Below are 14,745 nucleotides of genomic sequence, written 5' to 3'. Positions count from 1 at the left end.
CTCATATAACTGCCTGGCTGACTATATGGCTAATAGGCAATACCTGAAGCTTCTTCGGTTATCATTTATAGGATCCAAATAAGGGAGAGAATATTTGAAAAATATATAGTTTTGCACTTGATGAAATTGTAATAAATTGAAATAACAATATACATTTGATGTGAGGAAAAAAAGGAGAGAATAGACTGCCGGACCACTGGACTCACCTGGCATTACGTCACAGATGGGGACTAGACGGGTGTGTTCCAGACTGGCGAAATTACACAGCAGCTTCCCATCGATAACACCATCCCAGTCCCCAATAGGATTGTCCTGGAAGAGCCGGAGACAGCAACCGATTACTGCTGCGGGCGTTCCTCATCTCCTAAAACCTGTACTTACAGTCGCAGCAGCAGTCCTGTCATCACTACAACAGCGCTTCTCTATCCAGTCAACTACCCCCTCTACCCAGTAATGGTCCTCTGTCTGCACTTGAACTTTAACTCCCTCTTAACCTTCCCTCTCTCATTTCTCAAAATGTACCTCCCCGTATATTCAAAACAGAGGGGTGCTTATTCCAATCCCCAGGAAGCAGGGTCAAAGTTCTCCAGTACTGGTTGCTCCACTCCACCACACTAATCTATGTACTCTTGGAAGGTTGGCCCCATTGTGAACAAAAAAGGATCCAAATAAACAAAAACGTTACACAAATATCACCTAACACTAAGCTGTTTTGTATATGGCGTGTCAGAGTGTTGTTGATGTTCTCTGTATGCTGGGCGAGGCTGAAGCAGAGTGGACTGAGCAGTGGACTCTCCTCTCCTTTCCTCGGCTGCCTGGCCAACCCGCTGGCCCTGTGCCACGCTACTGGTCATACAGCCCAGTGCTGTATATGCGTCCCCAATGGCACCCCATTGCCAATTTAGTGCACTACATTTGTGCCCATAGGACTCTAGTCAAAAGTACTTCACTACATAGGGAATAGGGTGCCAATGGGGACGCAGACTGCAACTTTACCTCACTCCCCAGCTCCCCGCATGACTACTGCCCTTTGTGTGTGTCCCAGGACAGAGTAGACAGAGTAGGCTCACTGCTGCTGCTACTAACAACCTGCAGTCAAATGCCTCCGTCATTATGCATGTTCCCTTTCCTTAACTGCTATGCCATCTGATTATATTGGCAACAGGAAACATCAACACCAGCGGCTGGTTGTTAAACTGCAAAATAAACATTAGGAATGATATTTTATTTTCTGGATAGACAATCAAATCATACAAACAACCTTACATGGGCTACTTGAACTAGGCTCTTGCCTAACTTGAGATGTAATTTACAAGTTGTTCTATAATGTTCTATAAATATAGCATTATTATATATGTAGGGAGGACATTTCACCTTTACCTAGTGTTAACAGCAGAGGAAAAGGTCATCTCCACTCTGACAGTATTTACATTGCCAGTCTGCCATTCTACAGCAGACAGGAGAAGATTGTAGAGGTCCCACTCAGTAAGGTATGGGACCAGCGTCTCAAGCCTTACCATGTCTACTCCCACATAGTACCCCAGGCTCTCGTTCCCAGGCAGCAGGTCACAGAAGATGATGGTTCCCCTCTCCGGCCCCTCTCTGGTCTGGACAAGGACCCTGGAGTTGATCTCCAGCGGATGGAAAACCATCTCCTCCTCCACCAGGATGACGTGATCCACCTCTAGCTCTCCCAGCTCCTCTTCCTCATCATCCCACAGCTCCAGCTTGTCCAGGGCCACGAACACCCCGCACTCATCTTCACAGCGGAACAGCTGTCGGCCCTGGTAGGAGCCCTCTGTGAAGCCCTGGCCTCTGCCCTCCTCCTATGTAGAGGCATAGGTTACATACAGTATGTTAAACGTGGGATAACCTGTGAGTGCCAGTCGCATGTGGCTTACTCAGACACGCTAACCCTTCCCCTAATCCTTCACACAGTAATGCCAAAGAATTTCCCTGACCCTTAACCTCTTCCCTAACCTTTACCTTAACCATCACAGGAAAAGCCTAGCACTGGGCTGAGCTGATACAAGAGGCATGAGCTGTCATTACAGTGAGGTGAGCTCAGCTACTCAGCAGAATGCCTACTCAGCATTCTACAGGGGAGGGAATATGGATGATGAGGGTTTGATGAGGGTTTGAGATCGATACTGCGGAGGGCATAACAGCATACTCAAAATGTTTCATTGCTGAGAGTAGCCGGCAGGCTCTGAACTGAATCATCTTTGCTCTTACACAGGGATAATGGACAATTAGAAGGTGTAGTTACATGATCCTATACACTGCACTTCTTCTTGAGTGCCATGTAGGGCTTTTCAGTATTGGTATCGTTCAATTTATGTTTGTATGATCAAGATCAGAAGTACACATTGTTGACTGTAAATGTGTGGTAAGTATTCTCAATCGTGATACAAAGTCTGGCATTCAATCAAGACGCTGATCTGAAACCCAAGAATGTGCTAAACCCTTTATAGTGAGTAAGGGTCAGCCTTTCCTCTCATCCGGCTCCTTCACCCACTCACCCAGCCTACAACTGGACACGGAGGAATAAACACAACATTGTGCTCCAATAAACAAGCCTTTGTAGCCCGCTACTTTACTGCATCTTTACAGAATGTAGGCTACGGCAAGAGAGAGTCCATTTACTAGCTTAGCTGTTATGAAATCGTCAGGGAACAATTCACAAAGAACAAATCACAGACGATATCACACATAACTGAAGTTCCCTCTGGGACAAATAAAGTTATTCTATATACGTAACTTAGGGTCAATTGCTTACAAAGTGCATTTTAAAAGAACAGTAAAGATGACGTTTCTCACCAGCAGCTCCACTCCAAACCAGACCCCGGAGAGAGCCCTGTCTGGGAGGAGAGATCCTTTAAATCGGACTACCCCGGGCAAAGGTTCATCCCCCGAACGCAGCTGCACGCGCACCTTGGAGCCACAGTCGAGGTCTCTGGCCCGCTCCAGCCTGGGCTTGTTGCAAAGCAGGGCATAGCGCTCCTCACAGTTGGTGATGGGGAACAGCAGCTCAGCTAGCTTCTCATCCAGCTCCAGGACGTCCCTGATTTGGTTGCAAATCAAACACAACAAGATGTACATTTGAATCCCAGAGGAAAACACAAGAAAATATTAACACTTTTTTAAAGTCAATATATCATACACTATTTGTACAAAAGTATGTGGACACACCTTCAATTTAGTAGATTCGGCTATTTCAGCCAAACCCGTTGCTGACAGCTGTATAAAAATCGAGCACAGAGCCATATACTCCTCATAGATAAACATTGGCAGTAGAATGGCCTTACTGAAGAGCTCAGTGACTTTCAATGTGGCACCGTCATAGGATGCCACCTTTCCAACAAGTCAGTTAGTCGATATTTCTGCCCTGCTCCGATCAACTGTAAGTGCTGTTATTGTGAAGTGGAAACGTCTAGGAGCAACAACAGCTCAGCCACGAAGTGGTAGGCCACAAACTCACAGAAAGGGACAGCGAGTACTGAAGGGCGTAAAAATAGTCTGTTCTCGGTTGCAACACTCACTACCAAGTTCCAAACTGCCTCTGAAAGCAACATCTGCACAATAACTGTTCGTCGGGAGTGACATGAAATGGGTTTCCATGGCCGAGCAGCCGCACACAAGCCATGCGCAATGCCAAGGGTCGGCTGGAGTGGTGTAAAGCCCACTGCCATTGGACTCTGGAGCAGTGGAAACGTTATCTGGAGTGATGATTTGCACTTCACCATCTAGCAGTCCGACAGACAAACCTGGGTTTGGCGGATGCCAGGAGAACGCTAGCCCCAATGCATAGTGCCAACTGTAAAGTTTGGTGGAGGAGGAATAATGGTCTGGGGCTGTTTTTAATGGTTCGGGCTAGGCCTCATAAATCCAGTGGAGGGAAATCTTAACGCTACAGCATACAATTACATTCTGGACGATTCTGTGCTTCCAACTTTTTGGCAACCTTTCCTGTTTCAGCATGACAATGCCCCAGTGCATTGGCCTGCACAGAGCCCTGACCTCAACCCCATCAAACACCTTTGGGATGATTTGGAACGCCAACTGTGAGCCAGGCCTAATCGCCCAACATCAGTGCCCGACCTCACAAATGCTTTTGTTGCTGAATGGAAGCAAGTCCCTGCAGCAATGTTCCAACATCAAGTGGAAATTATTCCAAGAAGAGTAGAGGCTGTTATAGAAGCAAAAGGTGGAACAACTCCATATAATGCCCATGATTTTAGAATGAGATGTTTGATCAGCAGGTGTCCACAAACTTTTAGTCATGGAGTGTATATCAAATGTGAGTATTGTTGTTGTTTTGTATTGTCTTTATATAAAATGGCAATATAGCATGATCGTGTCACTATCCATTAATTAGACCAACCGCTCATCCAGGCTCAGCACCACGTTGGTCTGGTCCAGGACGCGTAGGCTCCTCTTGCCTTTGCTGGGGGGCAGCGTGCGCCCCAGGCTGTTCCTCTCCTGGCAGGCCTGTCCCAGGCTGCCCCGGGGGATCCTCAAGGTCTTCTGGGGGGGCTTCTCCACTGTACACTCCTTAGTAGAATTGTGTTGAGTTATTAAGGGTCTCCGTCTGTTAGAAATGCCACCCTATTCCCTACACTGATTTTGACCAGGGCCCATTGGGCAGATACAGTGCATTATATAGGGAATAAAGAGCCAATCCAAACATAATCGAAGATACTCATTAGTACATCAGGACTTATCTTCCTGAGTTTATTCAACAAAAAAAAACACACACAATAGCCAAAACAACAAAATATGAAACACAAAATAAACCTTTCGATAAACAAGCCTTCTTGAATAACCCTAGCGAAATTCAGGAATTTCCTAAAGAGCGACTGCTTTTAAAAAGCAACGAATCCCTTTGAAAATGGCTTATTTGGCATCGATATGAGCCAGAAAGTTATTCTAGTGTCAATAGGATAATTTTGCTCAATAATTCAGTCTAAAACAGAGTTTGGAACATCTGTGAATCACAATGGGTAAACGAAGATAGGGTTTTGATTTGACAATGTCCATTAGTACATCAACATGGGGTGAACAGCTGCAGTGATTACTCTCTATCCAATAGCATAGACAGTGAGACTTTAAATAAGACATGTCACTTTTTTTTACTTGAGAAATACTGCACCAAACACCTTAGTTAGATGTAAGAAAAAAATATATATATTAAAACATCCATGGCAAAAACTTCAAAATGAATTACAGGTATCTTAATTCTGAGGAAGTAAAATGGGCTTCCATATCTACAGTGTCTCATGGGAGACAAGAATCATTAACCAAACACGGAATCGGTCAGGAAACACACCAACAGTGGTTCGTCCTTTAAAAGTTGCAGTGTACTGCAGCACAGCTGCAAAATTCTATGGAATGTTATTTAAGTGTCATCCATTTGGTACCATTAATGCTAGTTAGTACTAGCTTGACCACCAGAGGGAATCTTTGAGAAGCATTTGATAGCCTTCAATAGTGGCTGTACTAGAGAATTTAAAACCTTTTTTTGCCGATTTTAAGAAATGTTTCTATTCAAATAAATACAAAAAGCCCTCTGGGGTTCCGTTAGGATGGAATGGAAAATATGGCGCTGTACAACGTGATGGTGGGGAGTAGACAACAGTTCTGGGCTATTTAGCTAAAGAATCGCAGTGTCGTGCGAGCACGCGGGAGACCTGGGTTCAATACCCCGGCGGGGAGGAAGGAGTAGGCTTTCCATGTACAGATGAAGTCAGAAGTTTACATACACCTAAGCCAAATACATTTAAACTGAATGTTCACAATTCCTGACATTTAATCCTAGTAAAAAAAATCCCTGTTTTAGGGCAGTAGGATCACCACTTTATTTTAAGAATGTGAAATGTCACAAAAATAGTAGAAAGAATTATTTATTTCAGCTTTTATTTCTTTCATCACATTCCCAGTGGGTAAGAACTTTACATACACTCAATTAGTATTTGGTAGCATTGCCTTTAAATTGTTTAACTTGGGTCAGATGCTTCAGGTAGCCTTCCACAAGCTTCCCACAATACGTTGGGTGAATTTTGGCCCCTTCCTCCAGACAGAGCTGGTGTAACTGAGTCAGGTTTTTAGGCCCCCTTGCTCGCACACGCTTTTTCAGTTCTGCCCACAAATGTTCTATAGGACCAGTCCCTCCTGCAGCAAAGCACCCCCACAACATGATGCTGCCACCCCCGTGCTTCACGTTTGGGATGGTGTTCTTCGGCTTGCAAGCCTCCCCCTTTTTCCTCCAAACATAATGATGGTCATTACGCCCAAACAGTTCTATTTTTTGTTTCATCAGACCAGAGGACATTTCTCCAAAAAGTACCATCTTTGTCCCCATGTGCAGTTGCAAACCATAGTCTGGCTTTTTTATGGCGGTTTTGGAGCAGTGGCTTCTTCCTTGCTGAGCGGCCTTTCAGGTTATGTCGATATAGGACTCGTTTTACTGTGGATATAGATATTTGTGTACCTGTTTCCTCCAGCATCTTCACAGGGTCCATTGCTGTTATTCTGGGATTGATTTGCACTTTTCGCACCAACGTACATTCATCTGCAGGAGACAGAACACATTTCCTTCCTGAGTGGTATGACAGCTACGTGGTCCCATGATGTTTATACTTGCTTACTATTGTTTGTACAGATGAATGTGGCACCTTCAGGTATTTGGAAATTGCTCCCAAGGATGAACCAGACTTGTGGAGGTCTACAATTATCTTCTGAGGTATTGGATTTCTTTTGATTTTCCCATGATGTCAAGCAAAGAGGAACTGAGTTTGAAGGTTGGCCTTGAAATACATCCACAGTAGAGGTCGACCGATTATGATTTTTCAACGCCAATACCGATTATTGGAGGACCAAAAAAAATTCCGATACCGATTAAACCGGCCGATTAATTTATTTGTAATAATGACAATTACAACAATACTAAATGAACACTTATTTTAACTTAATAGAATACACCAATAAAAACAATTTAGCCTCAAATAAATAATGAAACATGTTCAATTTGGTTTAAATAATGCAAAACAATGTTGGAGAAGAAAGTAAAAGTGCAATATGTGCCATGTAAAAAAGCTAACATTTAAGTTCCTTGCTCAGAACATGAGAACATATTAAAGCTGGTGCTTCCTTTTTTTTCTTTTTTTTTTCCTGGTCTTCAATATTCCCAGGTAAGAAGTTTTAGGTTGTAGACACCTGAAACCCCACCTCTTTAAGGAATACCTAGGATAGGATAAAGTAATCCTTCTCACACCCCCTTAAAAGACCTAGATGCACTATTGTAAAGTGGCTGTTCCACTGGATGTCATAAGGTGAAAGCACCAATTTGTAAGTCGCTCTGGATAAGAGCGTCTGCTAAATGACTTAAATGTAAATGTTGTAGTTATTATAGGACTATTTATCTCTATACCATTTGTATTTCATATACCTTTGACTATTGGATGTTCTTATAGGTACTTTAGTATTGCCAGTGTAACAGTATAGCTTCTGTCCCTCTCCTCGCCCCTACCTGGGCTCGAACCAGGAACACATCGAAAACAGCCACCCTCGAAGCATCGCTATCCATTGGGGAACAACTACTTCAAGGTCTCATAGCGAGTGCCGTCACCGTATGAAACGCTACTAGCGCACCCCGCTAACTAGCTAGCCATTTCACTTTGGTTACACCAGCCTAATCTTGGGAGTTGATAGGCTTAAAGTCATAAAAAGCTTAATGCTTGAAGCACAACGAAGAGCTGCTGGCAAATGCACGAAAGTGCTGTTTGAATTAATGCTTACGAGCCTGCTGCTGCCTACCACCGCTCAGTCAGACTGCTCTATCAAATCATAGACTTAACTATACCATAATAACACACAGAAATACGAGCCTTAGGTCATTAATATGGTCAAAACCGGAAACTGTCATTTCGAAAACAAAACATTTATTCTTTCAGTGAAATATGGAACCGTTCCGTATTTTATCTAACGGGTGGCATCCCTAAATCTAAATATTGCTATTACATTATACAACCTTCAATGTTACGTCATAATTATGTACAATTCTGGCAAATGAATTACGGTCTTTGTTAGGAATAAATGGTCTTCACAAAGTTCGCAATGAGCCAGGTGGCTCAAACTGCTGCATATACCCTGACTGCTTGCACTGACTGCATCCTTATGTAATACATGTATCAATAGCCACTTTAACTATGCCACTTTGTTTACATACTCATCTCATATGTATATACTGTACTCGATACCATCTACTGTATCTTGCCTATGCTGCTCTGTACCATCACTCATTCATATATCTTTATGTACATATTCTTTATCCCCTTACACTGTGTATAAGACAGTAGTTTTGGAATTGTTAGTTAGATTACTTGTTGGTTATTACTGCATTGTCGGAACTAGAAGCACAAGCATTTCGCTACACTCGCATTAACATCTGCTAACCATGTGCATGTGACAAATAAATTTTGATTTGATTTGAGAAGTGACACAATTTCCCTAGTTAAAAGAAAGTCATATTAGCAGGCAAAATTAACTAAATATGCAGGTTTAAAAATATATACTTGTGTATTGATTTTAAAGAAAGGCATTTATGTTTGAAAGAGTATTTTCCAGTAAGCAACTATTTGTTTACCTTTAGACAACTTTGTTCCAATATTTCTGTAATTCAGTGGTATTTATTCCCATAGTAATTCATTATGGAGCCATAACTAAATAAACGTCACCATTTTGAAAGAGTATTTTTGTCATTATTGTATTAGCGTAAGCATAAATATGCCATTATTAGTTACATTGTTTTAGTTTGAATGTGCAGACTGGCACTAAGAACAGTGGGAACGTTTCCCTAGTCAGCGCCATTATTAATAAAATGCCCCTTAATGTGTTGCTCTGTGCTACCCCCGTACCATACTAAACCACAAAATACCTCTAAGTACCGCAGCATAATCGCAAAACTTTTAGTGGGGCAACCACTGTACAAGACTGAAATCTGGCAACAGAAAAACACAGGTGACATTCAATGGCTCTTTAAACATATTCATACTTACCTTGACCACCATGTAGAAGCGCCAGTCCTCCCTGAAGCCCCCACTGGGCTTCTCCTGGCTCCACAGGGCAGAGCTCATGGCTGTAGGGGCTGGGTCAGCTGGGGCATAGCAGGGGGAAATACCGCTTGTCTTCCTAACCCAATATGAAGCCCCTCTCGCTTCCCTTTATGGACGTTCCTCTATCCCCAAAGCAGTGAAAGAGGCATAACAAGGGTGAGAGAGAAACTAGGCCTAACACCTGAGGGGAAGGTTGTCTGGTTAGAGAGTAGACAGAGAGGGTGTTATGGCCGTTCACAGGCTCCTGCTGGCCTGGGGTGCCCTCATAATGGTCTCAACTGTCTGCCTGCATGCCCCAATGTACGTCGTAGGACCTGTGTATGAAAAGAAAGGCATGCTGTTATTATGACAATGTTGTTAAAAGGTCATGGAATGCCTCCAGGTTAATTGCATTAAATCACTGACTTATCATAAATCTCAGCTCAATTTCTCCCACCAAAAAATGGCCTATGGCTAGGCTATATTAACCCAAATAAGCATTGAACCTTTTGGGAAAACAACAAAACATTTAGGCAACACAAATCTGGGACAAGCTCTGAATAAATGGAATTCAAACTGGTATCTAAACAAACAGGATGCAGCCGAGTGAAGCCTGATTGCACCATTAGCTACAGGCTGCTACTGTACCTCATAACACTGACGGTGAAAACCAGTTGAGCACAAACATGCTTAGGCCTAACCTTGTGTACTATCGGTATCTTGCAACCAGATAGGCCAAAAAGGTTACTACCTGTATTCTGATTCCATAAGGGTCAAATTTATTTGAATTCAATCCCTTTTTGACAGCTCCCTTTTGATTTAAACGAAACCTTCCATACATATTTGCCCATTGTAGAAGTGCTCAGGAAGTGACTTTGTAGCTGAATGCCAAAACATTCAGGAGATAAAGGTGCTCAAAGTTGACTTATTTTGCATACCCCACCATACCATGAAACACCAATGTCGTCATCACTAGAAAAAAATAAAGAGTTTGGGATTGACATAATTTAAAAGTTTACAAACATGTTTGTCAAACTATTTAATAGTTTCTGGAAAAAGAAACTGCTAATTAAATTCAAATGCTTCATTTCAAGAAATAATAAAATTGTTTGACATGATATCAAGCTGAACCACTTATCTTTTCCAGTGACGAAGACACGGATGTCTCATGGTATGGTGGGGTATGCAAAATAGGTAAACTTTGAGCACTTTTACCTCCTGAATGTTTTTGCAGTCAGGTCCAAAAAGTCACCTTCTTAACACTTCTTCCATGGGATGCTGTCCAAAAACTGACTGAATTCAAATGGCTTTACCCTGAAGGCAATTTTGAAGAAGGCAGACAATATGCTCAAAACCTGTTGATACTCTCCTCTTAAGATGAGAAATGGGTGATGCCGCATAGGCCTTGGTACTACAGTCAATATTAACACAAATGGATTCTAAGCCAGCCGTTATTCAAACACACCATTATAAACACGTTATTCAAAACTCACTCGGGCCTGACTCAGAATTTGAGACATTTTGGATTTCCCCTAGCTGTGTGATGATCAGATATGGTCAGAGTGTGTTAAGGGAGCTGTGAAGGGGAATTCAGACTAAAGCAGTCAAAAGCCTCTTCCTGACAAAGAGAGTCACCGCCACTTTAATACAGGGTCGACCTGTTTTGACAAACCCAATATGAAGGGGGGATCCAAGCACCTCTGACATGACTCCTCTTTATGGTTCTCTGGCCACTCTCACATCTAGGCTATTCACACCTCATGTCTGTGCATCAATCAAGCAAGTTGGGGATCTTTTAACAGTATGAATGTGTGAAGTACAATATAGCCACATACTGATGGTGCTGACTTCCTGAACATAAAATGACTGGGATGTAACACTGACTATTTAAACACACCATCACAACATTCAAAAGCCCCAACAGATTAAATATTATTAACAGCAGAGTAATTGTATCATCATTGCAGCAGTGGTCTTGCATATTCCATCAGTGACATCACTGAATCAAGCCAGTCAGCAGCAGCGAGTGATGATAATGATGATGCGTGAGAGAAGAAGGAAGAATGTGTCACTGCCAAGCCTTGCTTAATCATGGATGAGGAAGGACCCTCATTGAGAAAACACCCATGGAACATGTCAATTAGTGTAAAACAGCACACATACTAGGACATGTTTGCTGTAGGACTAGCTAGCCAGTATAGCAAGCCATGCAATATTTGATCAGGTGCATCCATATCATAATCTGACGTATGACGAGGAAGCAGACATGAAATATAGCTATCATTGTGACATAACGTCGTTAGCTAGCTCGTTTTCTTACCTTATTCAAACGTCAATTCAGTGCTGGAGTGTGATGTCACCTGCTCATTCCAATGCTGTCCTTTAGTAGCTGACGTTTTGATACGTTTGTACAATTAACTGGCAAGCTTGTTGATAGCAACCCAGCTGATAATTGATATGACAGCCTCGAAATTAGCTAGGCAGAGTAGCTAGTATGGATAACTAGCTGTCCCATGCAACAAGAGCATGTTATCTACGGCTTTTAAATATTTTTCTGAACGACTCTTAGACTATACTATTAAATACTGACACACAAAACATATATTACGTGACAGACTAAATAAATCAGGCCTTATAGCGAGAGGAATAAAGATAATTTACAGAACCAATAGACCCCGAAATGTTTGTCTCCTGAAAATCTGCTAAATCATAACCCATTGGCCAATCTGCATCCATCACAAGTGCCAATAGGCTTGGGTTTCAGTTTAATCGTTAAGTCCCACCCCCCGGGGTTTTCCCACGAGTTTGGTTGACGGGTATTGAAGAATCTGCGAATGAGTGGTTCTCTCTAGTAGCAGTTTCTAAACCTGTATTCGTCTCCCTGGCAGACGGTCTTCAATAGTTAAACAACCACAATGCCTTAAAGCCCGCCTATTTCTACAATATATATTCTTAACGTTTTAATTTAAACATAGCCATAACATTAACCACACTGCTAACCGTATGCCTAACCCTAACATTAAAATAAGACCAAAAGGCAATTTTTTCCCCGTGAATTTTTACGATATGGCCCATTTTGACGTTGTGGCTGTGGTAACGAGATAACACTGGTAGACCCTGTACACTAGATGACATATAGGGGACGCTGTGTTGAAGCCATCGTGCCTCTATCTTGGCCTGATCTATATGCAATATTCCAGTCAAGGAAAAAGTAACATATACTCAGCAAAAAAAGAAACGTCCCTTTTTCAGGACCCTGTCTTTCAAAGATAATTCGTAAAAATCCAAATAACTTCACAGATCTTCATTGTAAAGGGTTTAAACACCGTTTCCCATGTTTGTTCAATGAACCATAAATAATTAATGAACATGCACCTGTGGAACGGTCTTTAAGACACTAACAGCTTACAAACGGTAGGCAATTAAGGTCACAGTTATGAAAACTTAGGACACTAAAGAGCCCTTTCTACTGACTCTGAAACATGAAAATAATGATGCCCAGGGTCCCTGCTCATCTGCGTGAACGTGCCTTAGGCATGCTGCAAGGAGGCATGAAGACTGCTGATGTGGCCAGGGCAATAAATTGTAATATCGGTACTGTGAGACGCCTAAGACAGCGATACAGGGATAACAAGTTTAAATGTTTTACTCACGTCAGCCACTGAGAAGGAGAGGGGGGGCGCAGTCTTTGCTAACGAGCCGCGACGGTGGAACTGTATTATCCTCAAAGCGGGCAAAGAAGGTGTTTAGTTTGTCTGGAAGTGTGACGTCGGTATCCGCAACGTGGCTGTTTTTGTTTTTGTAGTCCGTGCTTTCCTGAAGACCCTGCCACATACGTCTTGTGTCTGAGCTTAGAATTGCGACTCCATCTTGACCCTGTATGGCATTTTGCTTGTTTGATTGCATTGTGGAGGGAATAACTACACTGTTTATATTCAGCCATATTTCCAGACTTCTTTCCATGGTTCAGTGTGGTGGATCGCGCTTTCAGTTTTGAGCGAATGCCGCCATCCATCCACGGTTTCTGGTTAGGGTAGGTTTTAATAGTCACAGTGGGTACGACATCTCTAATGCACAGTCAACGTATAAGGTCAATGTTGTTTTCTGAGGCTGACCGGGACATATTCCAGTCCACGTGATCAAAACAATCTTGGAACGTGGCTTCCGATTGGTCAGACCAGCGTTGAATGGTTCTCATCACTGATACATCCTGTTTGAGTTTCTGCCTATAAGCCGGGACGAGCAAGATGGCATTGTGGTCGGATTTGCCAAAGGGAGGGCAGGGGAGGGCTTTGTGTGCATCGCGGAAGTTAGAGTATCAGTGGTCGAGAGTATTAGCCCTGAGAGGCCAAGATGACGGCTTGAACAGACGCTTTTTTACCGAGCCCTGCACCAAACTTCAGAAAGATTGTGAAAAAAAAACAAGTTTACAGTCATTACTATTACTGTTTTAAATCTTTTTTTTATCCCTAATTAATTAATTTTTTTAAAAAATCTTTATTTTCTTTTTCTTTCTTTTTTCTTTAAATTTGACCCCGTTTTCTCCTCAATTTCGGCAAACCTCTACCCTACAAAAAACCCAACATGAACTCTGACATCGTGGCTACCCTCTCCTTACTCATCATCTCCAGGTCTGACGCCATTGAGAAAATGGTAGGCGCAAACACCATGGTTATCGAAGGCTTGAAAAAGACTGGAGTTTGCATGTGGTGAAATTAAGGATGTGAAAAAGTGTGGAAAAGAATAACAATGTCTACCATAGACATCTCACTGATCTGGAACAATACACAAGAAGATGGAACCTGAGACTCTACGGTGTGCCAGAGGTGGAGAATGAGGATGTGCGATGAGAGGCTATCCGCATCTGCCAAGACGTTATGCCTGCAGAGAAGAACAAAGTTGGTGATGCCATCAACATTGTGCATCGCCTCGGCAAGAAGCAACAGCATATCGATTTAAGACCAAGGGGTATCTTGGTATCTCTTCACTGCCAGATTCTACAGGGATGCTGTCTGGATCGAACCCCTGAGCTGACAAGGTAAAAATCTGTAGTTCTGCCCCTGAACAAGGCAGTTAACCCACTGTTCCTAGGCCGTCATTGTAAATAAGAATGAGAACTGACTTGCCTAGTTAAATAAAAAAATTAAAAATAAATTCCTTGTACTGATTAATGTTACCTAACAAGCATCAGGTGACCATTGTTCAGAATACTCAGGTACCTCAATGTATTAGTTTGTTCTGACCAGACCAGAAGGCCTATTTTGTTTACAAACTTAAGAAGACTGAAAGTTGTATTTATTTCTTATGCATACAACAACTACAATACTGTTTTAAAGGTGTATACAGGTCTGCTCTGACTTTACACGGTTATTGCTGTATTTAGTTATTAATAGTTATTTCCAAGTGAAAAAGGTCTTAGGAATGTGTATATGTAAAAACATTTTTGATTATATTCTTTAATTTGCACTTAAAAGAGTAGGTACCCTTTTATTTAAATTATTATTTCGTATTTTATTTCTCAGAATAGTTCCTGATTACACTTTTAGTCTCTCTTACTAAAGATAACCCTTGGTTGGGCTTGAACGTAATTTTCTGTTGAGTTGAATTTTAAAAGCCGGATAACAACTAACTCAGAGTTTATGGTATAAGCTAT

At 42.1% G+C, this 14,745-nt stretch overlaps 1 protein-coding gene across 2 annotated transcripts in view; it reads right to left on the bottom strand.

The window, feature by feature from the left end:
• Window positions 1-11,824, bottom strand: part of LOC115125930 (ubiquitin carboxyl-terminal hydrolase CYLD-like) — a 41,493-nt gene extending 29,669 nt beyond the window's left edge. For both annotated transcript variants that reach the window (XM_065012039.1, XM_065012040.1), the window contains exons 1-6: window positions 11,413-11,824; window positions 9,057-9,427; window positions 4,385-4,554; window positions 2,821-3,064; window positions 1,518-1,826; window positions 207-312 (exon numbers count right to left, since the gene is read on the bottom strand). In XM_065012039.1, coding sequence (XP_064868111.1) covers window positions 207-312; window positions 1,518-1,826; window positions 2,821-3,064; window positions 4,385-4,554; window positions 9,057-9,134 — 907 coding nt within the window. In that variant the 5' untranslated portion in view covers window positions 9,135-9,427; window positions 11,413-11,824. The remainder of the gene's footprint in view (window positions 1-206; window positions 313-1,517; window positions 1,827-2,820; window positions 3,065-4,384; window positions 4,555-9,056; window positions 9,428-11,412) is intronic.
• Window positions 11,825-14,745: the final 2,921 nt, after the last annotated feature.

The sequence above is a fragment of the Oncorhynchus nerka genome, linkage group LG27, assembly GCF_034236695.1.
Source record: "Oncorhynchus nerka isolate Pitt River linkage group LG27, Oner_Uvic_2.0, whole genome shotgun sequence".
Classification (NCBI taxonomy): Eukaryota; Metazoa; Chordata; class Actinopteri; order Salmoniformes; family Salmonidae; genus Oncorhynchus; species Oncorhynchus nerka.
This window is presented reverse-complemented; position numbering and strand designations above follow the sequence as displayed.